Here is a 27806-nt window from a genome sequence, read left to right as displayed (position 1 = left end):
CAGTGAAGGATCGCGAAGTGCACCTTCCCTAGGCCGTGGAGCTACTCGGACCAAGGCGTAGTCGACCAAGGATTACCAACAGAGAAATTACCAAACTAACTAGAATCAAAACCCGGAACATTCCTTTCAAGGTTGTTGTTGCCATCTTCGTGAATGTAATTAATAAGAGGCACACCGCTCCATGTGCCTCATGCATGTGGAGGGTGGCAGAGTACCATGTCAACTTCATGAAGTTAATTAGCTGGTAAGGCGAGGCCTCCTCTATCTCGCTGACACCCCAATTAGAGATAATTTTATATAATTTAACATAATAAAAATGTTTTAATTAATAATTAAAATTATTAATATTTTTTAAATTTAATTTTGTTTTTATGTAATTTGAGTGAATTAAAATATTTATATAATATAGAGACATTTCATTTATTAGAAAATATTTTTAAATACAATTTCCATTCTTTAAAAAATGTATACCTAATTTAGATTTAATAATTTAAAAATATTCTTTACCATATATACAATTTAATTTAACATAAAATAATAAATTTTCAAAATATTATTTATTTAAAAATTCATACCGTGTGTTTGGGTTTTGACTCTATCTTAACTTGATAAATTAAATGACATAAAATTTTTCAAATTAGTATTTGTTTGAAAATTTATAAAGTCTCGTTAGACCTAAACGTTAAATTAAATAGTAACCTTAAATGACACATAAATATTTATTTTGATAACTATAACTATTTATCAATCATTTAAAACATTTAATTTATATAACTATTTATCAATCATTTAAAATATTTAATTTATATAGCTATTTATCAATCATCTAAAACATTCACATACAGCTATTTATCAATCATTTAATTTATGTTGCTCTCCTCACATATCTATTTATCAACCATTTAAAACATTTAATTTATATTGCTCTCCTCACATATAGCTATTTATGAATCATTTAAAACATTTAATTTATATTGCTCTCCTCATATAAATATATTATATTATGCTGTGTATTGCTATCTTAACATAAATATATTATGATGTGGGAACTACAATTGACTCAACACGCGACGAAACCTATGATATTACTTTGTTTGACCTGAAATGGAGGCCGGCCACTAACGTCAATTTTCCATGTGCGGATTCAAAAACGTTGATACCAGGATAGAATCCCGGTCAATTGACCTTAGTACTGCACAGTGCTGGGCATAAGAAGTTTCAAAGAGGACCCACTTCGGCCTCACGGTAAATGCTAGGCATTTTCTTTGCAGTTGCCTTGGCATTTGCAGTCATGCTATGGACATTCGTACAGCTATATTTAAGGGGAGCTATATTTAAGGGGAGCAGGCCTTTATCTACCTCCCTTTCAGAATATAATTCGAGGCAGAGAGACCCTCAAATCAATTCATCAAAATGACAGGCGCGGCGCTGGCTTCAATAGGCGTAAACATTGCCAGTGATCTGATAGGAAGGTTGTTGATGCAAATAAAAGACACAAGCATTGCAGCGCACAAGGTGCTGTTTGCAAAGAGGAGTTTCAGAGAGTTTTCAAGCCATTTAAACAAAATAGAGCCCATTCTATTAGAGCTGTGGCAGAGAAACATTCATGGGTCTTCAAACTCTCTAAGAGTTCCGCTGGAAGACCTGCAAACACAGCTGAACAATGCCTCCAAGCTCATAAACACATATACTTCAGGGAGCTGGATGTATTTGTTTCTCAAGTGCAGGATTCTGCCAGATGAAATGAAGGAAATCACTCAAGGAATAGAACGGTCTTTGAATGCTCTCAGGATTGTTACTCTGGACGTTTCACTGGAGATCAAGGAGAAAACAGTTGCTCTGTGTGAGACCATGAGGAACGCGGAGTTCCAGGGGGAGGTTGGAAGCGAGTCCCTTGCAAGTGAGATTGAGAGAGAAATGAAAGAGATGCACAGTGACAGCCAGCAAGTGTTGCAGTTAATTGTACAGGTGGCCAACGCCATGGGTGTGCCCACAGACCAGTGCTTTCTACAGTCTGAGATTGAAGTTGTAAGAAAGAAGAAGGAAGACCTCGAGAATGAGAAACAGAGGGCCGAGGCTTACATGCTTGATCAAATACAGGAATTTCTAGGTAGGTCTGGTATTGTTTCTGCTCCATTCTCTTCTCCTGATTACCAGTCTGTTGCGCCTTCGCATTTCTGTTGCCCACTGGAGGACACAATAATGGAGGATCCAGTGAATTTGGAGTCGGGGATTACTTATGAAAGATCTGCCATCGAAAAGTGGTTTGAGAGTGGCAACACTACATGCCCTGTCAAGAAATGCGAGCTCACGACTAAGCATTTGACTCCTAACCGCAGTCTGAGGGAGCTCATACAGGAGTGGAAGGAGAACAATGCCAAATTCAGATTAGAAAATGCAGCAGAGACATTGGTCTCGCCTAGAGGAGGCGGTGACGAAGAGATAGAGGCAGCCCTCGTAGAGCTCTGTAATTTATGCCAGGAAAGGAGCTCCTTCAGTCAGATAATTGAAGAGAAAAATTTGATCCCCAGACTATTAGCATTAACATCGTTTCAATGGGAGTCAATTCAACTCAAAGCAATGGAATGCTTATGTTATCTTGCAAGACAGGACAGCAGCAAGGTAAGAACTTTTCTTGTCCGTGCTAAAATTTCAGAACATTGTTAAGGCTGGTCCTGGGATTTAGCAGTTGGTTACGGTTTTCTATCGAAGTAAATCAGGTATACATAGGAGCAAGGCCCAATAAAAAACAGGAACCCGGGCCATCAAGCTTGTCTTGGTTACTTATTCCCCATTGCCCATGATTTTTTATTTTGTGTCATCTCTGAATTGCTTATTTTATTTATAAAATCATTGGAAGGTGTGGATTTTCAAACTTTACAGATTACATTGTTGGGTTTCTTGCGGCTTTGAATTTGGTTTCCAATAACATATATATTATATTCGGTAAAAGAGCAGATCACCCAGCCATCTCTGGTTCATGTCAGATGGGGAACAACGTCTTTAGCTAATAGGAAAAAGTGTCTTATCAGTCGATATGCTCCTGGCAATGGACGGGAATTTTACTTCTGCTCAGTACCCAGATTGTCTATTATCAGGGATGCCTGCATATGTCATCTTCAATAGACGTTGATTGTTATCTATTACAGAAAATTGTTTAAGTCTGTAACTCATGCAACTCTAAAGTTGTTTGTGAACCCTGGGTCCTGTCCATATTGTCTACTGCTTGTGATGCCAAGGCTTTCATAATAGTTCTGTCGAAATCGTGTCTCTAAGGTGATTGAAGTGTTATTAAGGGTTGGATTTCTAAGAGGTAATTTTTTTAAAGGAACGTGATTTTTCATTATTATCTATAAATTTACTGCACTCCAGCTATACCTGTTATCTGTCAGAAGATAAAGCTGTTTCCAGAAAGAACAGACACTAACAAAATATACCAAATAACGGTATCAATTACCAACGTTTTTGAGGCATGGATCTGTAATTAGGTTCCCATTTTCCTGAAGCTGATTTGTGTACCAGGTTCCCGAAGCAAAATTTTCCAAAAATAAAAGCTGACGTCTACTACCCCAGAAAACATCAAGATTGCTAAAAAAACTCAGAAGGGAAAAGGGTAACCGCTTCGGTATCCTGGCCCAAAAAACCAGGGACCGTTCCATTCTTTTGCAGGAGTGAGTGTTCTGCTCTGAAATAGCTTCTGCAACCTGATTGGAACTGTTAACCCTTCAAAAGAAGTCAAAATCCACTGGCATTGGAGATAATCCGGGTTGGTTGACCTGAAGCAGAAGATTGACATTGCTTAGCTCCCCCTTTCCTGAGATGGAAGGCTACGGCTTCTACTCTAAAATATCTTCAGTGACCTGATTGGAACCACTAATATTTCGGAGGGAACCAGAATCCACTGTCATTGGAGAGAATCTGGGGCTGGGAGTCGTAGACCAGGAACAGGAGTGTCTGCTGTAAATGCTAGCATACGAGCCTGTGGCCGAGTAGGAAAGGAGTCGGCATCTTCACAGAAAACAGTAAACTTGACTAAATGAGCAAAGCCATTTCTTGCCTAAAAGATCTCAATTCGCCTAAGCTAAGAGGGATGGTTCCTCATGAATGTTAGACCACATGAATAACCTTACGCTGTTATTTCCATTGAAAGTCAATTCAATCAACCGAACTGTGTGCCATAAAGGTTTGCAGCTACCCCGAATCATCCAAGTGCCCTCTAGCAGAGGAGCTTACCAAGAAAGTTGGGTAGTGAAAAAACCTGAAATCATACCTTTCAAATGCTGCATGCATACTTTGTGGTAGGCATGTCTTTTGGAACACAATACAGATTTCAAGGTGTGGTACCCAGAATTTGTGGACAGCGTACATATAACTCAAAAAGCCATGAATCCTGAGGCAGGTTCTCGGCAAACATTCTGAGATAGCTTCTAGGCACAGCAGAATTTGGGAGTGCATCTTGAGGCAAATTTTGAGCACAATGGAATTTTTCTGTGCATCGTGAGGCAGATTCTGGGCACAACGGAATTCAGCCACACAATGTTGAGACAGAATTTGGGCACAACAAAATCTTGGCATGCATATTGAAGTAACAGGTTATAAACATCAAAATCTGGGCATGCATATTGAAGTAACAGGTTATAAACATCAAAATCTGGGCATGATTTTTAAGGAACAAATCACTGACACATGTGCTGATAGGTGCACAGATCTCAAGGCAACAGAGTTTGGCATGAATCCCAAAGATAACATGTGCAAAGTGGACAGAATACCTGCAACTTGCATGAAACCTTACTGGGTTGTAAATTCTGATTTAATTTTCTGGAGTAATTTTTCAGAATTCTCCAATAGAATTTTCTGCCATAAATTTTCTAGAGGGTTGATGCGGCACTGATACAATAGTGTTTTATCACAACAAAATATTTTTTGGAGGTAATTCTGAGGTTTTTAGAGGTTGTTTGACTCTATCATTGGTTCTTGGTGTTTTCCTCTCGAAAGAAATGGCAATTTTTTATATATTTGACTCCAGTCAGGAGTTCAGTGGTCACAACTTCAATGTCTACAAACAACGCATGATTGCCATCTTCTAGGACAAGCAAATAAAATAGAGATCCCGGTGATGAAGATCAGTAAAAGAATTTTATACTAAGAATAGAAACCAATGATGCTAACAAAATTGTCTATGATAGACGCCATTCTTCCACAAGTGCAGATTTGGAGGATGCCTTTAGTTTGGTTGAGGTTGTATGGGATCCATGCGACTTTTGATAAAAGTAGGGATTTTTACCTTAAAAGTTTGTTTTCAATGAAGATGGAGGAGGGTGATTCAATGTCAGAAAACTTACTGAAATTGAAAGCCATTCAGGATTAACTGCGTTCAATAGGCAGGGAAGTAATTAAGAAAGTTCTTGTTGTGATTACTTTGAAGAGCATGGCTCCTTCTTAGAATTTGGTTGAAACCTTAAATGCCACTTTGGAATCAACTGGTGTCATATTTGAGCAGCCGTGTAGTCAGTTATTGTAGGACATACGGGAAAAACAATTCAGAAGCAACAATCGAGCATTCAAGAGTGGATCTGCAGTAAGATTAAGGGCAAAGGGAAGTAAAAGCATTGGGGAAATGATAGCAGCAATGACAAGTCTTCTGGTTTAGGTAAATCAACAAAGAATGTGAAAATGTTATTATTGTGCTAAATTTTGTTATATTAAAAGTAATTGTAGAAAAAGGTTGTGGGATGAGTAGCACGACCATGGCAGTCAGGAAAGAATCAGGCCAATGTTGTAGAACATGAATAAGAAGAGTTCTATGGTTTTGTCTCATCTCAGGCGGTAGATAAGTCAACAAATTGGTTCTTTGATTCCAAAGCTTCAAAGCATATGTGTAATGAGAGTGACTAGTTTATTGAGTTTGTGGAAGACAAAACCAATTTAGAGATGATGATTTTGGGTGATGGAAGGGAACACTTTGTAAAAGGTTGTTGTAATGTGCAAATCAAAATGAGAGATAAGACCACATGTATGAGAGCATTTTACATTCTTGGTTTGAGTGAAAATATGTTACTAGTTAAATTAGAAAGCACAGTCCATTCTTGGATGTGATCTTTTGGGGAAATATATGCTTTTTAATTGATAAAATTAGCAGTAAGAAGATCTGTTAAGATCAAAGGTGAAGGGGTTTGTACATGCTCGTGGATTATGAAGTGGCAAAGTTATATGCCTTGATGACCGACAATAGACTTAGCAACAGCAATTTATGGCATCAAAGGTGTGGGCATTTGAATTTCAATACCTTTCTCTATTGACAAAGGGTAAAATGGTTGTTCGAATGCCAAATATTTGTGAGAAGAAGGAAGAAGTTTGCGAAGCATGCCTAATAGACAAACATCACAGATCACCCTTTGATGAAGGAAATGTATGGAGAGCCAAAGGTGTTTTGGATCTTGTCCATGGTGATCTGTGAGGGCCTATGTGGACAACTTTAGCGGCTGTTGCAGGGTATTTGCTATTGCTTTTTGATGGTTTTTTATAGGAAGATGTGGGGGTTTATTTTCTCAAAAAGAAATTTTATGCTTTTTGTGAATTCAAAATCTTTAGGGCAACTATAGAGAGAATCTAGTAGAAATATTAAGGTCCTTTAGAGAGATAATCGAGGAGAATTCAGCTCTGATGAGATTGCTGAATTTTTTAAGGAAGAAAGCATTAAGAGGAAATCATTAGCTCTAAATAATCCCCAACATAATGGAGTTGTGGAGAGAAGATATTGCACAGTTGTTGAGATAGCCCAGTGTATGTAGGGGTTTAAGGTGGTGCCACATAAGTATTGGATAGAAGCAATATAGATGGTCATATATTTTGCTCGATATGTGCCTTACAAAAGTAGTGCAGGAGGTCATCTAGAGGAGGCTTGGTTAAGCAGAAAGCCTCAATTTAGTCATAAGCACAAATGATAATTCGGTAATTATTAAATGTGAAGCCATTACATAGAATGTCATCTGTCTCTTTTATAGAGTTCATAGTTTGTTGTAAGATCTAACTTATTCTTATTAGAGAGAAAGTGGTTGGGTGATTACCTCAACCATCATGCAACAATCTCTATTAATAACTTAATGCCTAATAACTAGTCACAACTTGACATTATTACATAAGTAAGCCTTATAATTTGATACCCCCTCTTAAGGCTTGTACCACTGAAAAGCAAAACTCATTGACTGAAGGCAACTAAAAGTAGAACCAACCATTCTTCATAAGCTTCACCTTTGAAAACGATGGTTGGACTGGTAAGACTTCTTCAGGCTGCTCCCTATTCCAGTGAAAGGTATAGCCTCCTAGCTGTTATTCAAGTTTCCCAGCATCTCCCTATTATCTTCAGCTGATTTGTTACAATTGTTTCTTGAGTACAATGGCATCTTAGGTTGAGTATCACCTTCTGTATCTCCTACGATGGCTCTCTTATTTTCAACTAAGAGTGTAACAATCATATCTTTTAGACTTTGAGAAATTAGCTGGCTCAGGGTAAAAATAACATTGTTGTATTTAGGTGGTAGACTGTTTAACAGGATTGTTTTGGTGTCCTCTTGATCTACCATAGCCTTGACTTCTACTAGCTGTTTGAGAATAGATCTCAAATTGTTTATGCGGCTAGAAATAGTGACTTTAGCTGACATCTTAAAATTGAATAACCTTAACTTTAGGGAAAACTTTGCATTCACTGCTTGTGCGCCAAACAAGGCATTCAATGCATCCCAAATTTACTTGGATGATTTCTCCATATCTATATGTTGTAACTTTGAATATGAGAGCAAGGCCAATGATGGATTTGGCTTTATCATCTTTTGTCTGCCATTCCAGCAATTTATTTAGATCTGTCGGTTATCAATTAGTCCCTTTACTATTCCCCTCAAGCTTTTATGCATTAGCCTCATTTGGACTTTTACTTTTCAAGCGTGGAAATTTCCATGCTTAATTTCTTGAGAAAAAAGTAAAAGAACATTTGCCAAACTACTCTACTGTTTGGTAAATAATTTCTGCCGAAATGTAAATGTTGAAAATAAACTAACTATTATAAACCTCAATATTTAGATCTGCCCCTTTAAATCTTGCAGACTCTGAGCAGATTGCTGAGGGCTGTAATTGACTGCCAATCAAGTAATGTTAGGCTGTTGAAATTGATTGAGAGAACTTAGAAAAGAGCTGGAGAGAGGTGGTGCCAACAGAAGAGAGCAATGCTTTGTGCTGCAATGTGAACACACGCTAAATTGTTGAGAAAATAATGAGTCACCGTCAACAGAAATTCACCAGATGTATGGATGTGATCTGTGCCATATATTTGGAGATCAACATGAGGTGGAGTGCATGATATCTGAGGGAGTCAACATCCTGTCTATGCATTTGTAGCCCACAGATTTCTACCAATTAATTGATAGCAAGTCGATTGGCCATTAGGAATTAGACATCGATTTTCCACTTGCACCATTGATGTGAAACAGTCTCACACAGCCCATTCTCCAAGACATCATCATTTTGATGACAGAACACAATTTGACAAAAAATACAGCTTCAAGGATCATGCCTGTGGTTCTTTGCACATATCATGGCTCAGATCAAAAACTTCCGAATAGTTCAAATATGAACACTGGAGGACAATGATTATACTCCCAAACAATTCCATGGTGATTGCTCCATTGAAAAACTGTCTAGACTAAAATAATCTATGCTCCCAACAAGCTCCGTCAGACGCTCATGACTTGTCTATGTTTGCACTATGAGGTAATGGCTTGAACAACTCAGTTGTACGAAGGCTATAGAGATGGATTGGTGTTAGATGCTCCAATGGCAGCTTGAACAAATAGATGGTATTATATGCTCTAATGACATCTTGGACGAACAGCCACGGATGACTGTAGCCTCTGATACCATATAGCAAATATGTATTATGAAACACAATGACAATATGATAATTACTAAATGTGAAATAATTACATACAATTGCATCGGTCTTTATTATAGAGTTTGTAGTTTGTCGTAAGATCTAACCTATGCGTTGATCTCTACCATAGAGTTACCCATTCTTATTAGTGGGGAAGTGGGGAAAGGTAAGCAACTGGAGCATGTTTAGTTTTGCTTATTTCTTGTTGTAGCAAACTCATTAGTAGATTGTGTTGCTAGAAAAAATGAGTGGAAGAAAGCCAAATGATTGGGTGGTTGTGTTCATGACAAACACAATGAAGATGAGGTTGGAAATGCTCCAAGGTAGACTGATATTAGTTTTGATATTAAGGGCGTAATAGAACATACCATAATTTAACAGAAACTAATACACTGCAGCCTTCACCAATTAAATTAAATGCGGAAACAAGAAACTGAGCAAGAAGGAAATACACAACACATGATACCGTTATTTTTGGACAAATGTCCCCGGAAAACTCAATGCGGAAAACCGGTGCAACAGCTGAGGGTTTGTATTATTAAGCAATAGTTTTATGAATACAATCTTTGGATGCCTTACTGGCTATCCAATATAGAGAATATGACTGATAGAGAGATAAGTGAGATATACCTCACACTATCACTGGTGATCCAAGACTGACCTAGTCTCTAAATGGCCAACCCCTAGCTACCTCTGCATAGTTTCTGTGCAATCACTGCGTTGCTTTGCATCACAGCTTTTGGGAACTACGTCACTCTTCCCGGCTGATCGATTTGCCTCTGAGATTTCGACTTCTGCCCTCCCGGTCTCACACCCCGACTTCTGGCTCTGGAAATCGATTCTACAACAAATTGTGGATTCCCTCTGAGACTTTGCACTGCCTCTGCGTGGCTCTACGCTACCCAATGATGCCAGCCTAAGCTGCATATGCCCCAATGATGTAGCCTAAGCCGCATATGCCCACAATATGCAAATTCTATTGCATGTCACACTATGTGTGTCCCAGGAATTCTAAATTTTCCATATTTAGTAAAACCTTCACTTAATCAAGGTTTAAGGTTCCTTAATAAACTCTATGCGGAAACGTTTCATTTGACTTAACTATCCAATGTCTAAACTTTAATAACCCTTTAAGCGGAACCTTATACGACCCTTCATAACCTTTAGTTAATTCTTATTACTCGCGCATATCAACCATACCATGGTCTTTAGACTTTGGTTAAAACTCAACTTAACCCATAATCATTAATCCGGCTTATTTCTATTATAATTCTCATATAATAGAAATATTTCATAAACCACACTTAAACCTTTCCTTTTTTCCATTCCACAAACCTTTGCAAATATATCGAGGCTCTCCTCGGCGCGTTAAATCTCCGCCGTCGATCTCGTTCCCCAATCCGACGATTATCGCGTCACTCGATCATCAACTAAGCCAGACGATCTTTACTGTTGATTTGCTCCGCCCAATCCAATGGGTGTCGCGTCACCCGATTGCCAACCAGCTTGGTTGATCACCACCGTTGATCAATCTCGCTTGATCCAACGGCTATTGCGCAATATCGCGTAAAATCGTGCACGAGCGATATCAAATCGAGAGCACGCGAGAAAAGTGGTTTTCTCTTTCCACCGTATGCTACATGTCAGCTGCTAAGGCTAATCGTGTAGAATTCAGAAATACCATTTACTACCTTTAGGGCGCGCGAGAAACTGCTTACCCCTTGCGAGACCGCTTCATCCTTCTTCTAACACGTGGTGTTAATCTCCGCCATTCATCTTCTTGACTTTATTTCGCGCGACTTAATCTTATTCGTCTATCACACACAATCTCATCCGTTGATCTGATGGATCCAACGGTTCCTGAACACTGTTACGTTCTTTTGGTTCTTAATGTGTAATCGCCCATTCGGCTTTCTGCCTGTGTATTTGTCTTCACCTCACGATCTTCACTTGTTTTGATCTCGATCTCCGCTCGCGCCTTTATGCTTCCTTCACCTTCGCTGTAACATTAAAGGCTTTCTCCAATACTGTCTGTGTGTAAAACCATAACACTCCTCTCTGCACTTCTTCTCTGATTCTACACACCTGCAACCTACGTTATGCAGAATTACTCAAGTTCACACACAACTTATAATTCAAATACACATCACACAAACTCAGAATCGAGTTATCTGTATTAATAAACAACCATTTACACAGGAATTTCTTCCTCGGCCTGATTTTCAATATCAATGGCCTTTCCTTTCCTGCCCGTAGGCCTAAATGACTGACTCTCTGACTCCTGACTGACTGACTGACTCTCTACCTTACTACTATGCCTTTTAGGCTTACATTTATACAAAAGGTTCTGTTTAACCAATTCTGGTTCAGATCCTTAATTTGCTGAACTAAATCCTGAATATCCTCTAAGTCCACTTTTAACTCCAGTAATCCCTAAGAATCCTCTCTAGTTCCACGAATCATGACACCACTTTCTAGTCTAAGACTTATAATTGATTTCCAACTCTCTCGTCATCACTCATGTTCTCCTACATTCGAGAGCATTTACAAATATCCTCACAATATCTAATTAATTCCTATTCTAATCACTCAAAACATTAATAATTACATACATAGGAATCCAACTTCCTTGAAAACACAAGACCCCCTAAGTTAACTAGAACATAATGAAATTGCTGAGCTGTATGCTCCTGCATCAGACTCCCAAGGTTAAAATAATCATGATCTCCTGATCATGTGCTTCTGACCTTTGTCTTCCTGGATCCCATACTTTGTTCTGCAATTTGTCTTTGGTTGCTGCTGTTGTTTGTTGCTGTTCTCCAGGTTTCCACACTTTATGTTGCTTTGTTCCACTAGCTATGCTTTCACAGTTTGCTGCTGTCTTTCTCTTTCTGCTGCTCCTTGACCTTCTTACTGCTGTTTTCTTCTGAGGCACCTTCATTATCAATCTTATTATCTTCCAATCTCTATGTCCAATTTATCTTTTGACTGTTAATTACTTTGCCATCTGTTGTTGTACTTTGTCCACTCATCTTCAAACTGCTGTTTACTGTCTTCTCTTTGAAGTTGTTGGATTCTTACTACCGCCCTTTCATCCTTACCCTCTTGTTGCTGTCCAAACAACCTCTGTTCAATATCTGTAAATTTACTTTCAAAAAGTAAATTGTCCTCCAATTTCCTTTGTACTTGATTTCCCTCAAATACATTACTATGTTGTTCATCAATTCCAACATATTTTCCTTCCTCTTCTTTGACAACCCTCAGTAATTGTCCTTCACTTCCTTGACTGATTTTGACAATCAATTTAACTTCTTCAAGCACAGTATCTTCATGCTTTTCTTTTTCCTCATCAGCATGACTGATCTGGCAACTTCCAGTCTTCTTCAGTTCTGAAACTGACTCTTCAACTTGAAACATGTCTGTCTCATTTTCATCAAATCCTGTAATCATAAAACAATTATCAGAATTAAAAATATAAGGCCTCATTACCTTTTCCTTCTCTGACAACATCTCAGTATGCTACTCTAATTTTTCCTCTTTTATTAGCACATCAGTATGCTGATTCAACCTCTTTAAAGAATTCTCTAAAGGACTCTCGAGACTGTTAGCAAGTCTCTCTTCCACACCATCTGTTTCAATGATGTCTTTCTGCTCTTGTCCATTGTAGTGAACTCCTTCCTCTGCAATCACACTGTCATACTCTGAGTTTTCCAGCAAATATTCCAGCAATTCAATTTCTCTTTGACACTTCATAAGTACTTCATCATCACTTATAATTCCTGCATTTGTACACAATTTATCAGTTTGAAAATTACAAGGTTCAACAGTCTCAACTGTTGCTTCACATATCAGCTCTTTAGACTGATTCTCATCTCCTTCTTTCACAAGAAATTGTTCCTAGATTATAACAGCTTCAAACATCAATGTATTACTAAATTCTTTCTGCTGTAATAATTCACTGCCTTTCCCATTTAAGAGACATTCTTCATCCTCCTTTACTTCAGAGTGTTCATCTTCTAAAAGATACTCTTCCATACTTTTGACAGCTTCAAAAGACTGCTCATCCTCTGCAAAACCTTCCTTTGTTAGTGACCAATCATTAGATGTCCTTTCTCCCTTTGCTAAATCTTTAGCATAGACTTCTTCTTTCTTAACATCTTCCAGTAGATGTTCTTCTTCTTCAATACATTTTGCCTTGTTGTCCCTCTGTAACCCTCCTTCCAGAGCTATCTTTGTCTCATCATCTGAATTAATATTCTCGTGCATTTGTTCTTCATCAATAACATTAATCAAATTCATCAGATTACCTCTCTGAGACAATATTCCTTCGTTTTTAATCAGAATAAGATCTTGATCTTCCATCTCTATGACAACTTTAAATGACTGTCTTCTCTCATTGAGTAACTCATCCATAGATTCTTTCTGCTGTAACCAATCAAATTCTTCATCCTCCGAGAAATATTCTTTGTCACCTTTTACTTCAAGATCTTCATCTATTCTGAAGTCATCTTCACAAAGTTTCTTTTCTCCTGCAATACCTGCAATCATACACAAACTATCAATTTTAAAAACATAAGACTTGTGGTCTCACTTGATGCTTCAGTCATCATATCTCCTTGCTGTTCTGAATTCTCGCAATAATTCATAAGATCTTCCACAGATCTCTAGTCTTTATCTTCTCCTAGAACTTCAACCTGTTTCGCTTCACAAATGGAAACTTCCATTTCCAACTCAGCTTCTCTGAGTTTTTCTACCAGCCACTTTACTTGCTTTTGTTGTAGCCTTCTTTGTAACTTAGACCACTTCACTGCCTTTTTCCTCAAGACCCAACCTCATCTTTGGTTTTCCTCTAGTATCATCCTTAATACATTGAATTGTTCTTTTAACTCTGCAATCTCCTTGTTATGCTCTTCTTGACTCATTCTCTTGCCATTTACCTTGGCATCCTCCTTCTTCACTTTTCTTCTGCTGTGGTCTTCCTCAGAACCTCTGTTACCTCTGTTATGACTATCAGTAGTCATCTTCTTCTCTATCTTCATGAGTTCCTCACTTACTTACTATGAGCTGCATTAAAGCCTCTGCAACAGCAAGTCCTCCCTGCTGCCACTTACCTCACCAAGCTTTCCTCTGTACTTGGTCTTTTGGCAAGCACTTGGTTCTCTATTCTCTCGAACCTCTTTGAGCACTTCCCTCTGCTCCTTCTAGGCTTCAATTCATCTGCACCTTTTAAGAACACAATTGTCCTCTTGTATTTCAATCACAAAAGAAATATTAGGTTTTGACCACCTCTTCTTTCGCTCAGAAATTCTTACCAGCTTTCTTCATCCCTTAGCAATTCTACCCACCTCCTTTGTGGAATTGCCTTCATGATCTTCCCGTGAGCTGCAACAAAACCTCTGCAGTAATAAGTCTCCTTCTTGCTACACATGCCTCACTATGCTTCTCTCCTTTGAGCTCAGTATTTTGGCATCTCTCTGGTTCTCTCCTATGGAACCAATTGAGCACTCCTTGCTCTAGGTTGCTGCAATCTTCTCACCTTCTTATACCGCTACCTTCAAGACCTCTGCATAATCTTGTTCTACCATTTACCTGCACTTTGAATGGATTGTTCTCTATTTCCTTTGCATCTACAAATTCTGCTACACTTTATCTCTGTGTGCCTACTGTTTGTCAGATTTAAATTCTGATCTCCTCTTGCCTGCATACACACCTTCACAACATAACTCTGTTCTAAAATTCTTCAAAGATTTTTTCATGCAAAATTTCCTTGTTCTGCTCTGATACCAAAATGATGCCAGCCTAAGCTGCATATGCCCTAATGATGCAGCCTAAGCCGCATATGCCCACAATATGCAAATTCTATTGCATGTCACAGTATGTGTGTCCCAGGAATTCTAAATTTTCCATATTTAGTAAAACATTCACTTAATCAAGGTTTAAGGTTCCTTAATAAACTCTATGCGGAAACATTTCATTTGACTTAACTATCCAAAGTCTAAACTTTAATAACCCTTTAAGCGGAACCTTATACGACCCTTCATAACCTTTAGTTATTCTTATTACCCGCGCATATCAACCATACCATGGTCTTTAGACTTTGGTTAAAACTCAACTTAACCCATAATCATTAATCCGACTTATTTCTATTATAATTCTCATATAATAGAAATATTTCATAAACCACACTTAACCTTTCCTTTTTGCCATTCCACAAACCTTTGCACATATATCGAGGCTCTCCTTGGCGCGTTAAATCTCCGCCGTCGATCTTGTTTCCCAATCCGACGGTTATCGCGTCACTCGATCATCAACTAACCCGGACGATCTCTACTGTTGATCTGCTCCGCCCAATCCAATGGCTGTCGCGTCACCCGATCGCCAACCAGCTTGGCTGATCACCACTGTTGATCAATCCCGCTTGATCCAACGACTATCGCGCAATCTCGCGTAAAATCGTGCACGAGCAATATCAAATCGAGAGCACGTGAGAAAAGTGGTTTTCTCTTTCCACCGTATGCTATGTGTCAGCCACCAAGGCTAATCATGTAGAATTCAGAAATACCATTTACTACCTTTAGGGTGCGTGAGAAACTGCTTACCCCTTGCGAGACTGCTTCATCCTTCTTCTAACACGTGGTGTTAATCTTCGCCATTCATCTTCTTCACTTGTATTCTGCGCGACTTAATCTTATCTGTCTATCGCACACAATCTTGTCCGTTGATCTGATGGATCCAACAGTTCCTGAAAACTGTTACGTTCTTTTGGTTCTTAATGTGTAGTCACCCATTTGTCTTTCTGCCTGTGTATTTGTCTTCTCCTCTCGATCTTCACTTGTTCTGATTTCGATCTCCACTCGCGCATTTATGCTTCCTTCACCTTGGCTGTAACATTAAAGGCTTTCTCCAATACTGTCTGTGTGTAAAACCATAACTCCTATCTGCACTTCTTCTCTGATTCTGCACACCTGCAACCTACATTATGCAAAATTACTCAAGTTCACACACAACTTATAATTCAAATACACATCACACAAACTCAGAATTGAGTTATCCATATTAATAAACAACCATTTACACAGGAATTTCTTCCTCGACCTGATTTTCAATATCAGTGGCGTTTCCTTTCCTACCTGTAGGCCTAAATGACTGACTCTCTGACTCCTTACTGACTGACTGACTCTCTACCTTACTACTATGTCTTTTAGGCTTACATTTATAAAAAAGGTTCTGTTTAACCGATTCTAGTTCAGATCCTTAATCTGCTGAACTAAACCCTGAATATCCTCTAAGTCCAATTATAACTCCAGCAATCCTTAAGAATCCTCTCTAGTTCCACGAATCATGACACCACTTTCTAGTCTAAGACTTATAATTGATTTCCAACTCTCTCGTCATCACTCATGTTCTCCTACATTTGAGAGCATTTACAAATATACTGACAATATCTAATTAATTCCTATTCTAATCACTTAAAACATTAATAATTACATACATAGGAATCCAACTTCCTTGAAAACACAAGACCCCCTAAGTTAACTAGAACATAATGAAATTGCTGAGTTGTATGCTCCTGCATCATCCAACGTGGCCTGCGTTGCCTCTTCTGGATCCCTCTCTGCCTCCTCTGCGTTGTATTCCTGGATCAGGAAACTCTCCAACCTGAACTATCCCTGCCCCTCACTGCAAGAAATCTCTTCGATCTTCCCTCTAGCAACTGTTGTGCTGCCCTCTCTAAGAAATTCGATCTCTTGATCTCTCTCCGATGTGTTTTCCAAATGCTCATTGAAGTCCTTATAATCTTCTAGTTGAGTAATCAACGACCCATATTAGATTCTAATCAATGGCTTAGATCATTTAGACTCGTTCTTCATCTTCTTCTAGAAGTTTCACCCTTAGTTTGATTAATATACCCTTTAATTATTTTAATTTCCTAAGTTTAGACTTAGGCACCCTTTAAAAATAATTAATTATTTTAATAAAATTGTCTCTGGGCGAAATTTCCCAAAACGATTTCTGGGTATTGTGAAGTACATGTGTCCTAGCCTCCTTGCAAATTTTGAGGCTTACAACACATCCAATGCTACCATAAATCAACAGTCCTGAGGTGGAATTTGGCCCTAGTTGCCAATTTTAATAAGAAGCTACTGCACAGACCCTGCGTCAGCTTCTCTGTGGCTCTTCTGCCTCTCTGCAAATGCACTCATTGGATCTAGAATACTTCCTCCAGCCTCAATGTCTGCCCCTCACACTCTCCTTCGATCTCTAGCTCTCTTCGATAACTGACTACTGCTACTCTGGAAATCGATCTGCCAAGAAATTGAACTGCTCAAGTGTATTCTCCATCACCACATCGACCTCCTCTTATAATCCTTTGTTGGAGCACCAACGACCAAGATTAAAACATAATCGATGGCTAGGATCATCTCTGGATTGATCCTGTGAGTTTCTAGATGATTCTTGCCTTTACTTAATTAATACTGATTAATTAACCATATTCCCTAAGTTTAGACTTAGGAAATATTTAAAAACTGGTTAATAATCTAATTAAGTCATTTCTAGGCGGAATTTCCAGAATCAATTTTTGGGTTTTGGAGATCTCATGTATTCTAGTTTCTCCATCAAATTTCGTGGCTAGAACACATCCAATGCTACAAAAGCTAACAGATAATTTGTTTTTCATCATCAAACAGTTGCCCATGCTCAACATTATCAGGAACTGGGGGCCTGAAAATGACTTCTATCGTGGCCTTATCCTTTATTAGATTGTCAGGTATCTGGAAGGTAGAAGCGGCTACAACCAACTCATCATCTTGACTATTGTCTTCTCTAGGAATGATTTGCAGGCCAAATGCATCAAATAATTCAATAGCATCCCATGCTGCGTTTCTGTACTTCTTAAGTCTATCACTTTTACATGAGAAAATATCCTTAACCTACTTGACAACTAGATGAGAATCTCCTTTCACACTTAATGACTTTATTTTAAGATCTCTGGCTATTTCTAGGCCCATTAACAAAGCTTCATACTCAGCTACATTGTTAGTTGCCTCGAACTCTAACCGGAAAGCAAACTTAAAAATATGCCCTGAAGGTGAAGTCAAAACAATCCCAGCCCCTTTTCCTGGTTTGGACCAAGCACCATCATAACTCGTGGCCTATCTGTTCCTTAGACTCCTCTTCACTATTAGGCAAGACCATAGGATCAGAAAAGACAACATAATTTCCCATGCCAGATTGCATTATAATAGGTTCTTCCATAATTTTTTTAGGTGCAGAGACCTTTTTTGGGATCTTTTTAGTTTTATCAAGATTATTACATGGAAAACATGATGAAGGAGCCTGATGCTCCTATGTAAGCAATCTTTCTCGAGGGGGCTTGATAGTTTCTTTGAATTCACTCCCTTGAATTGGACTTTTGATCATTTCTTTGATAGGCACAAATATTTTTACTTGGCTGATCTATTCCCCTAAATTGAAATTTGGATTAATTTTTAGAATATCAGGAATCGATTCTTCTATGTCTTGTGCAGATTGCTCTTCAAGCCAATCCTCATTCTTATTTTCGATATTGCTTAAATTAAGAGTTTCAACATTATGACTATTCTTCATAACTTCCTTCCAATCCTTTAAAGGCAAGTGGAACTCTCTTCCAAACATATTGATTTGAGGCCTTTGCTCAACAAGAGGATTTCGTCTCGGCCACGAATCGTTATTTTTAGGTTGTATCTCTTGCATTTGAATCATTCTAGCATGTATATCGTTTATCTGTCTAGTATGCTCAATTTTCATTTCTCTGATTACTTGAGTCAATTCTTTAACTGATTTCGATTCTTCTTCTTTAATTTCTTTTCCCTTAGATTTGACTGGACCTCTTTCAAAACTTGGGATTTCTGATTTACCTGAAGCTTTCCTATCCTTTTCCAACTCTTCAACTGTACTCTGGGCAACGACTAAAGTAGTAGGCTTGGCACGTTTAATATCATATTGAGTATCACCATTGAAAGCCCCAAGATATTACCCTAATATTGTCTTTTCAGGAGGTTTGCAATCTTGAGTCATATCCTTTAAAATATCGTTAAATCTTTGGTTTAATGCTTCCACTGTTTCATTCTCTCTTTTCTTTATAGTATTGAGCTCTTTGACTAAGTATTTTCCTTCTCTCTTATCCCCATATTTATCTTTGAATGCATGAGTGAGGGCTCTTAAAGAGTCAAAGGCATTATTTGCTTTATCATGAAACCAGTTGAGAACACAATCTTCTAATGATAAAACAAACAATCTCATTTTGACATCTTCATGATTGTAGGCAATAACGTAAGCGAATCTTTGCATGAATGTGTTGAATTTCTTTATATGAGCCTCGACATTGATGGAATAGTTTCCTTGGAAAGTCGGGAGCTTGCTCATGGTAGACTCTTTTGGAAGATTGTGATAATATGCTTGGATATTGGTGAAGTTTCAAGGCGCGAAATAATCTGCCATGGAGTCTTGATTGATGGGATTAAGAAAAAGCAAGTGGAGATCAGGGAGGGATTCTTGTCTGAGAAAATTTAAATGCTCTCTAGAATGTACTTTGTTTAACCAGGATCTTAGAACCTTTTCAGGATTGGGAGCGGGATTAACCAAGCTACTAGGATTCCTTTTCGAGTAAGCTCGAGTGAATGGTTGAACAAGTGGAGTCGCCACCCAAATAGGAAACCAACATAATGTCCAGGTGCTAAAAGTGTGAATGAACAAGATGAAAGGATTAGTGAGAGGAAGAAAGATAAGGTGATAAAAAGATGAATGATTGAAGAAGAAAGATTGAGAAGATGTCGTTGAGGCACCGAGAATAAGATATCCCCGACAATGACACCAAAAATGTTGTCGCTCAGATTGTATAGGCACCACGACAATGGCTCAGGGTGGGGGTTGTGACTCTGATCCCCACCCAGTTCGTTCTAGCTATCTCCCAACAACAGGCTATGGGGGGTAGTCCCTATGGAAATGTGAAAGTGGAAGGAAAGTTGGTAGCCAACAAGCCTGAGAGACACGATTGAGTGGCGTGGCTACCTGGTAAAATTTAGCAAGACTCAAAGATTAGATTAGATTCGAAGATGAGACTAGTGCCTTATGGAGTGAAATTTCTTTCTTATTGTAATTTAAGACCAAGTAACCAGACGGACAACTGCTGCTTAGATGCTTCACTGACCTATATGCGATGCAAGTGTTAAGATCTAGATGAGATGCAAGGATCTTGGTCACTTTTAAGTTAAATGCCTAGTCTAAATGGAACCTTCCTCTCAACTGTTTTGAGACTCGTCTTTAGAGTAGGTTGTGGGGTGGAACCCAACGGGAAGTAAGCAGAGGCTTGATTAACGATACCTCCCCCTATGTTCCACCCAGCTAGTGCCTCCGACACTACAGAGATTGTGGCTTTGACGACTGCAAGGTCATTGTGTTAACCACTAGAAAGGTGCTGAATCCCTCAAGCTAGGTGAGAAAGGGTGGCACTAGAGGTTTATCAACCAAGCTTATGCTTAGAGGTAAATTATTAGTGCAGGCTAAGCCTAGAATGCTTATGCGATGGAATGGCTGTGCCTTGGATTAAGATTGTTTGATTTTTTAAGTACTTAAGTTATGATTAATCTTCAAGAGTATTTATCAATAAATGAAAAGACAATCTTATTATCAAGAGTGCTAAATTATCCAGTGCCAATAACGAAAAGATGAACTTCTCTAATGATAGCAAGAGTACAATGCTTAACCCGCAATCACAATTTAAGATTCTTAAGAGATTGAAACAAAGTAAATGCCAATGATCTTATAAGAGATGTCAATGTGTTTAAGTAATGATCCAATAATTTCCTTAGCAATGTTCAAAACACAATAATGCCAATAAAAAATATTCCAATAGTGATTAGTGATCTTATTACTTGATGCTAACTAAGAGATAAGATGCCCAAAGAAGACTTGAGATATTCAACAAGATCATGAGTGATTTTCGTGCCAATTTAACAATTTTTATATCTAACACAAGACAAGTAGTTGTTAGACTTCAATAGCATAAACCACAATGAGCCTATTCGATTATGAAAAAGTCACTTATGTGATAGATAGGACAACAACAATTATATCATTTCAAACCAAGAAATTATCAGGCATATATAACTGAAAATGATCAATAAGTTCAAGTTGATAAAACAACTTTGCCAATGTAAAATGCTGAACTTTTAGCTTTCTTAAGATGTATTATTCAGAAAATATCAAATTTGATCATACATTTATGTAGAGATATCAATCAATATAAATTAATGATTATTTATGCGAAAAGATTGATGCCCAAGATTTTTAGTTGTTGAGAGTCGAGACAATATGCTAGATATCACATCAATCAATTTTATGCCTCTTAAAGTGTTTTTTCCAGCTTACATTAGATCTGATCTATCTGGTTATGCAAAGATATTCCAGCAAGCTAACAAGTAGATCTAAGCTCAAAATTTAACGCCCAACTAGCCAAAACACTAGCAAATTTTTACTATGAAATTGTTAGTGTGTTTAGACTATTTAGAAGTGATATTTAGGGCATTTAATCATGAATTTCACCATTGTTATGAATGATTCAGAGAGCTATAGCAAAACAGTAGCAAAATAAGGGTTTAAAGAGCAAACCCTAGGCCAAAGGCCTTGAAGCACACTTGTCCAAGTTTCCAAGGATTCTTGAAAGCACTTGGCACTTGAAAACATCAACTTTGATCAAATTTCTCCCTGCAAAACCGATTAATCTTCAGTCCAGAAATTTCAGAGATGGGAAAAGGGCAAATTAGGGCAAATAAGGGCCAACGATAGGTGAAATAGGGCCAATGTTGGGGAGAGAGAGGGCTAGAATGGCTAGCGGCTAGGGAAGAGGGCTAGAGAAGTCAACATAGGGGATGAAGAGAGGAGGATAGTGCCCAAAAAGGAGGCCGATAGGAGTACGGAGGAGGCCAAGGCTAGGAAAGGGCTTGGAAAGCCCACGACAAGCCTCAAAGGCTACTGTCTAGGGTCCAGGAGGAGGGCCGAGTGGCCTAAAGGCCATGGCCAAGCCTGAAAAGGCCTCTAAGGCTTGACAGAGGGCCAAAAGAAGGAGGCCGAGAGGCTTATAAGGGTGATGCAGGGCCCTAAAGGGTTGACACAGGGGATGAGGAGGATGACGCAGGGCTTGAAGAGGGTAGATCTGGGCCCGAGAGCCCTAAAACTTGAAACCCTTGCTTTAAAAATATATTTGTTTCATATCTTCAATTTTGCTGTAAAATCTTCAATGGTTGGCCTTGCAAAAAATTTTGGACACTAGATATTACCCTCAAGGGCCTAGATCTAGCTCTAATCCAACTCTTTTCACTTGATCTCACTTGCACAAATGAAAATAAAAATACCCAAAACCCTTATATATACAAAAATTCAAAAATAATTCAAACCCCAAAAACCCCAGCTGCAAAATCAAGATTAGAAAAAATAAAATAATTTACAAGAGTATTATACAAATTATATTTACAAAATATACATGTAAAATGCTTGAAAAAAGTTTGAAATTTTATAAGTCTTTAGTAGTGGATATAAATGTATTTCGAAAGATAAATAATAAACTACAACCTTAGCGAAGTTAGAACATTATACAAATAATTAGAGTCCAGACATAGTTGGCCTCTATCCAAAGTTCGCGAACTTGGAGTCTTAGGGTTGGGGAACATGCAAACACTATATGTTTCTGAAGAATAATTCGTTAGAACACCTAGTGAATTAGATCACCTAAGATAAGCCCACAACTTACCAATAGAATGTTTCTATCACCTACAACGAAATAACGATCAAATATTTATAAAGCACAATATAGGAATGCCTGTACCCAACACGTACGACAAATAATTAGATCAAAGACACCATGAATTGCACCCAAAAATCTTTATTATGATTATTCCAACGTTCTCAGTGGTACAATAATTTACATCAGCATTTCAGAGTTACATAAGCCAAAACTAGATGGCTTGAGACACAATTGACTCTCTATTTATAGATAAATCCTCCAAGTGGAAAAATAATGGCTAGCTGGCTTGATCCCTGTCAAAATAATCTTGGTCGTCAATTTTTTTTTTATCATCTTCTAATCTCCACCTTTGAAAATATCTATTTTCGAGGAATTTTCGAATTTCTCGTTTAACCCATTTTTTATTAGCTCAAAATTAACTATTTTGAGCTAATTTCCTCAAAAAATTGACTTTGACTTAACAACCAAGGCCCAAGGGTCCAATTTTTTTTGAAATTTTCAATATTCCCTTGGTGGTGGACCTCTAAACATTAATTTCTTTGATACACACGAATTTTTCCACTTGGAGAATTTAATTTCTCTAAGACTCTAAATTTGATTCCAATTAATTAATTTTCCGATGTAGGATTAATTTAATTTTTGCTAGAAAATTTAATTAATTGACACTTGAAGGGATTAAATATTTTTTGCACCTTCTAATATTTTAGCCATGGTGTCTAAGTATAAGTATGAGGGACTTGTTACCCACCATTTTGTGGGTGATATCCCTAGGAGAATTTTTTTTCTCCATGATGGTCTTCAGCAGGCAACCAACAACCCCTTGCAGCCCCAACTAGCTCGTTGTGCCATTTCTCCACCACCTGAGCCAACCATGTGGTCCCTCACCCATTTGTCATGATTGTATGTTTGAAGGTAGGCGTCTCAAACCTAAAGGTATGTCTTGTCATTTGGTAATTGAGTACTTTAGTTTGCTTATTGTGGAAATTATTGGGCATGAATTAATGGGGGGATTTGGCGGAAAGAGTGGACTAGGTCTGTGCCCTTGTCCCCTAGGTCTCTTTGGGGTGTTAACCTTGAAACCTAGTTCCGTGGGATCTCTTTTACTAACCTTTGGGCTTCTAGGATAGTATTTCATGGGAAATTCCGATTTTGGATGTATGGTCTTGCTCCCCGATTCATGCATATCATTCCCCTTCCGCTTATTATACTCCCTTTCATAACTTCTCCCACCTGGGTCCACATATGGTCAACCACCCCCTCCCCTTGCCCCACATCTTGGGTCGGCCCTGGAATGATGCCCCGAAGGTTGATGCAGTTGAAAAGAAAAAGAGTATAATTGGTCACATTCAACAGGAAATTGTACCACAAAATGCAAAAGATGGTCGAGACAAACACATTTAGCACGTGGGCCAAAGCCATTACATGTGCTCTTCCCCTTTCATGGCCATCACCCTGGTTCTTAGAGGCCCTTGATGAGTCTCCTTTATCATTCAGGAACCCATGATTGTCCCAACCCTAGGTAAGCAAGGAATTTCCCCGCCTTGAAAAGGGTAATTGACTGCTATACTTTGCACATCATGATCTAATCCCTTTGAGCCCTGAGCAGTTAACCAAGGAAAATCACAAAAGACAAAAGACATTTGAAGAAAGGTGGAAAAATCACGGTCGGGACATCTCATGTACCACAATTGGTCCCTCTTATACATTATATACCCAAGTGTGGGCTTACCTTGTATTGGCTACCCTTGTACCCCACCATATGACCCAGGACTGCCCCTTTCATTCCCTAGTCCATTCATCTCTCCATCACATGCCACCACCCCTTTAAAGGATGTACCATGAACATATCACCCCCTTTAGAAGTAGTAACCACCTAATAGGATGATTGGTTAACCTCTTTTGGAGCTTGGAGACATTGGCACATGCCAAATCCCACTATGGAAGGGCATGCCATTATGAAGTGCCCACTTATTGTCCATGATTTGTAAACTCTTTTACTTGATTATTGTAATGACTTGATATGTGGAAGATATGGGGACGCATTGTATCTTATGCAGGATTACAAATGGTTTCCATTTTGGGTTTGGTCTTCCTATACGGGGTCCTAACCCTCTAGAGGGCTAAATTGGCACATGTAGGGTCTGTGTAGAGAGCCACGGGCCTCCACAACAGTAGACAACAGTCCATGGATCCCCAAAGATGCTCAGAGATTGTTCGAGATTCACCTATTGGACAAGGAAGATGCACCTGGTTTACCATGCCCAGTTGGCCCCACAATTGTACCTTGCACTTGGCAGATGACACAGGGCTTGTATACTGATGTGGCATCACTTACACCATCATTTGAGCCCTTACAGATGGTTTACATACATCTTTGATCTACTTGGAGACCCATGAGGTTACTTGTGTGCCCCCACATCCATTGGGAGCACCACAGGTTTATTATTTGGAGAACAAGGGGCCAACCCCTTGTCCCCTACTTTTGGAAGTCCTATTCATCATTATGGCACTTATGGACTTCATTAGGCTTCTTAGAGAGCCCAACGATATGTATTATTGAGCACTCAACCGCTTGAGAGGCTTGTTATTTTGTTTATGAGCTAGTTTGGTGGGCTTGTCACCAAAAGTTAGTTTTTTGCACATTATTTCTATTAGGGGCTAATGTAGACTTAAATAGCTAAATCGAACTCCTTAGAGATGTATAAATACAAATGATGAGAGTCCATTTCTCATCATCACTGGGTTTGGACTTGTATCTCTCTTGAGATTTTCACTATTTCTTCTTGGTGGACAAAATTTTGGAGCATGGATGAATTTTGATGTATGGATTGTCTTTTCTTATCATGGAGCTTCTTGATTCGGAAGTTTATTGGTGATTGGATATATTCTCTTACGTGTAAGTACAAATTTAATGCTATTTATTCTTTTACTTTGTCACATACATTGATAATGAGATTTTCGCTATACTAGGGTTAGTTGTTGCATGCATTTAGTCCGAAATTGTGGAATTATGTTTCTATATATCATATGTCTATGTATGGGCCATGTATGTTGAAAGAATTCTCTTAGGGATAATTCTATTATTGAATTATCTTGATAAGCCACTTCACCTTGCAAAACGAAGTATAAAAGCTTGTAAGGTCACTGCCCTTTGCCCTAATGACAAGTGAAGTTGTTCTTAGAGCCTCCTTGACCTAGAAATGAAGTCTATCTTCATATCCTTCTTGATTCCAATCTCCCCAAAGGATTACACACTGGTCTACCATAAGGTGATCACTTAAAGAAACGTTTTTCTTCACCTCTCTTTCTTTATTTTAGGTCTAGCCACATTAGGGCTCCTAGGGCATCATTTTCCCGACAAACCACCCATAGAAAAACTTCGATCTCTTGGCCTCAACTACATTGGTGTTTCTCTTAGCCCTCCTCCAAATTTGAGGAAATTTTGACAGTGGGTTGTGAGATATCCCAAGCCCTAGCCTCGAGATTGGTTTTTTCCCTAAGTTTCCCTAGGGTAGTTCCTCGTAGGGATCATTTTGCACCTACAACTAAAAATCAATTCTTTGATCCCCTTCTCCTTCTTGTTTAGGTCAAGTTCATCATTGGTTGCTAAACTCCTTCCTCTTGGCCTAACTTGGGTCCACTTGCTACTGTGTGGTCCCATACCTTTGAAAAGTCAACTTTTTGAAAACCTCTTGGGAACCAAGTTCATCAAGGATTTTAGGATTTTGGAAGCTCCTTTACAATTCACACTCCTTAAACCTAACCCTTGAATCCTCATCCCCTTCTCTAGAGAGGCTTGTACCTTGCTTAAGAAGCAAGCAAGTCCCATTCTTGAGCTTCCCCTAGGAAAGGGTCCCCGAGATCACTTCACACACATCTTAGTTGACCTATCTTTCATAAGTGATTCTCTATATATCGGGTCTCCTCCCATTGGTGAAAGTCCGTAAGGAGTAGGAAGCTTTAACTGTGGTGACAGTGGGCTTTAGCTTCATTGTTGCTCTTGGCCTAGCATTTGCCCCTCCAAGACCCCCTGCTAGTTTGAGCGGGTAACATTTTGGCGCCATTGCCGGGGACATGGGACATTTTGTTCCCCATACGACATATTGACATATCATTATTGGTGACTCCATTGGAAGAACGAAGCCCTAGTTCTTCATTGAAGTTTAAGGTCGATGCTTGTAGGGTGAAGCAAGCATTTTTCTAGGCATCTTTAAATTCACCTTGACGACTCCTACAAAATTTACATGTATACCTGAAGTAGGGTGCCTTTCTTTGATGACTTTCCCGCTTTGGACATCACTAGCACCCCTAGGCACCCTAATCATGTCATAGGAAAGATGGTACGTGGGGTGCCTGTGTTTGATGGTGATCCACTCTCTGTATTTGACCATGTAGAAATATTTAATGCACATACTTCAAAAGAGAAAGTGTTTTCCATGATGTCCTTATGTTGTTGTTCATGAGATCTCTTTGGTCATAACTCATGGTTGCATAATCACAAACCTAGGAGCATCTCATCTATTGAAGAGTTTGTTGATGGCTTTCTTAGACATTTTCAAGTACACCTTGCATTAAGCATCCAAGACGAAGTCTTCATTGAGCATAATCAAGACAATGAGAATCTAAGTAATGAGCAGGAAGACGATTCCTCCTTGGGTCCACATGATGAAAAGGATGATTTTGAGGACACGTGTTGGGAAGGATGAGTTTATGGAAGGTGAAGTTGAGACTAACCTTACCTCTCTCAAGGAAACTACTCTTGACGACTCTCCCTTTGAGAACCTTGAGGAAGGTGATCGCATTAGCCCCTTGGAAGATGACATTGAAGACTACTTCCACATTGTAAAGGAGAAATGGGAAATTGTTGGCCCTCAATTTGATCATGCTCGCATTTATGACACTGACAAGGAGGATGAGGTTGAGATTTGTTCTCCCTTTCTCGTAGGCATCATTTATGATAACATATCCATAGAGACCCTTGGGGAGGAGAATTATTACTTTCCCTTGAATGAAGAGGTGCAGTTGGAAGTGATCGATTCTCCTTTTAGGAAAGACCAAATCTTTGATACTAAGGAAATCGATAAGGCTCCCACCTATCCT

The 27806-nt window shown here is 38.7% G+C and overlaps 1 protein-coding gene across 1 annotated transcript in view; it reads left to right on the top strand.

Annotated features, from left to right (window-relative positions):
* The first annotated feature begins 1106 nt into the window (after window positions 1–1106).
* LOC149262733 (U-box domain-containing protein 24-like) overlaps window positions 1107–27806 on the top strand; it is a 113885-nt gene continuing 87185 nt past the window's right edge. The window contains exon 1 of the mRNA XM_089425121.1: window positions 1107–2622. Within this exon, the coding sequence (XP_089281247.1) occupies window positions 1414–2622 (1209 nt within the window). The 5' untranslated portion in view covers window positions 1107–1413. The remainder of the gene's footprint in view (window positions 2623–27806) is intronic.

The sequence above is a fragment of the Pinus tabuliformis genome, chromosome 6 (assembly GCF_031772625.1).
Source record: "Pinus tabuliformis cultivar Carrire ecotype Pingquan chromosome 6, CPIR1, whole genome shotgun sequence".
Classification (NCBI taxonomy): Eukaryota; Viridiplantae; Streptophyta; class Pinopsida; order Pinales; family Pinaceae; genus Pinus; species Pinus tabuliformis.
The sequence above is the reverse complement of the archived record's forward strand: the minus strand, read 5'-3'. Positions and strand labels throughout refer to the sequence as shown.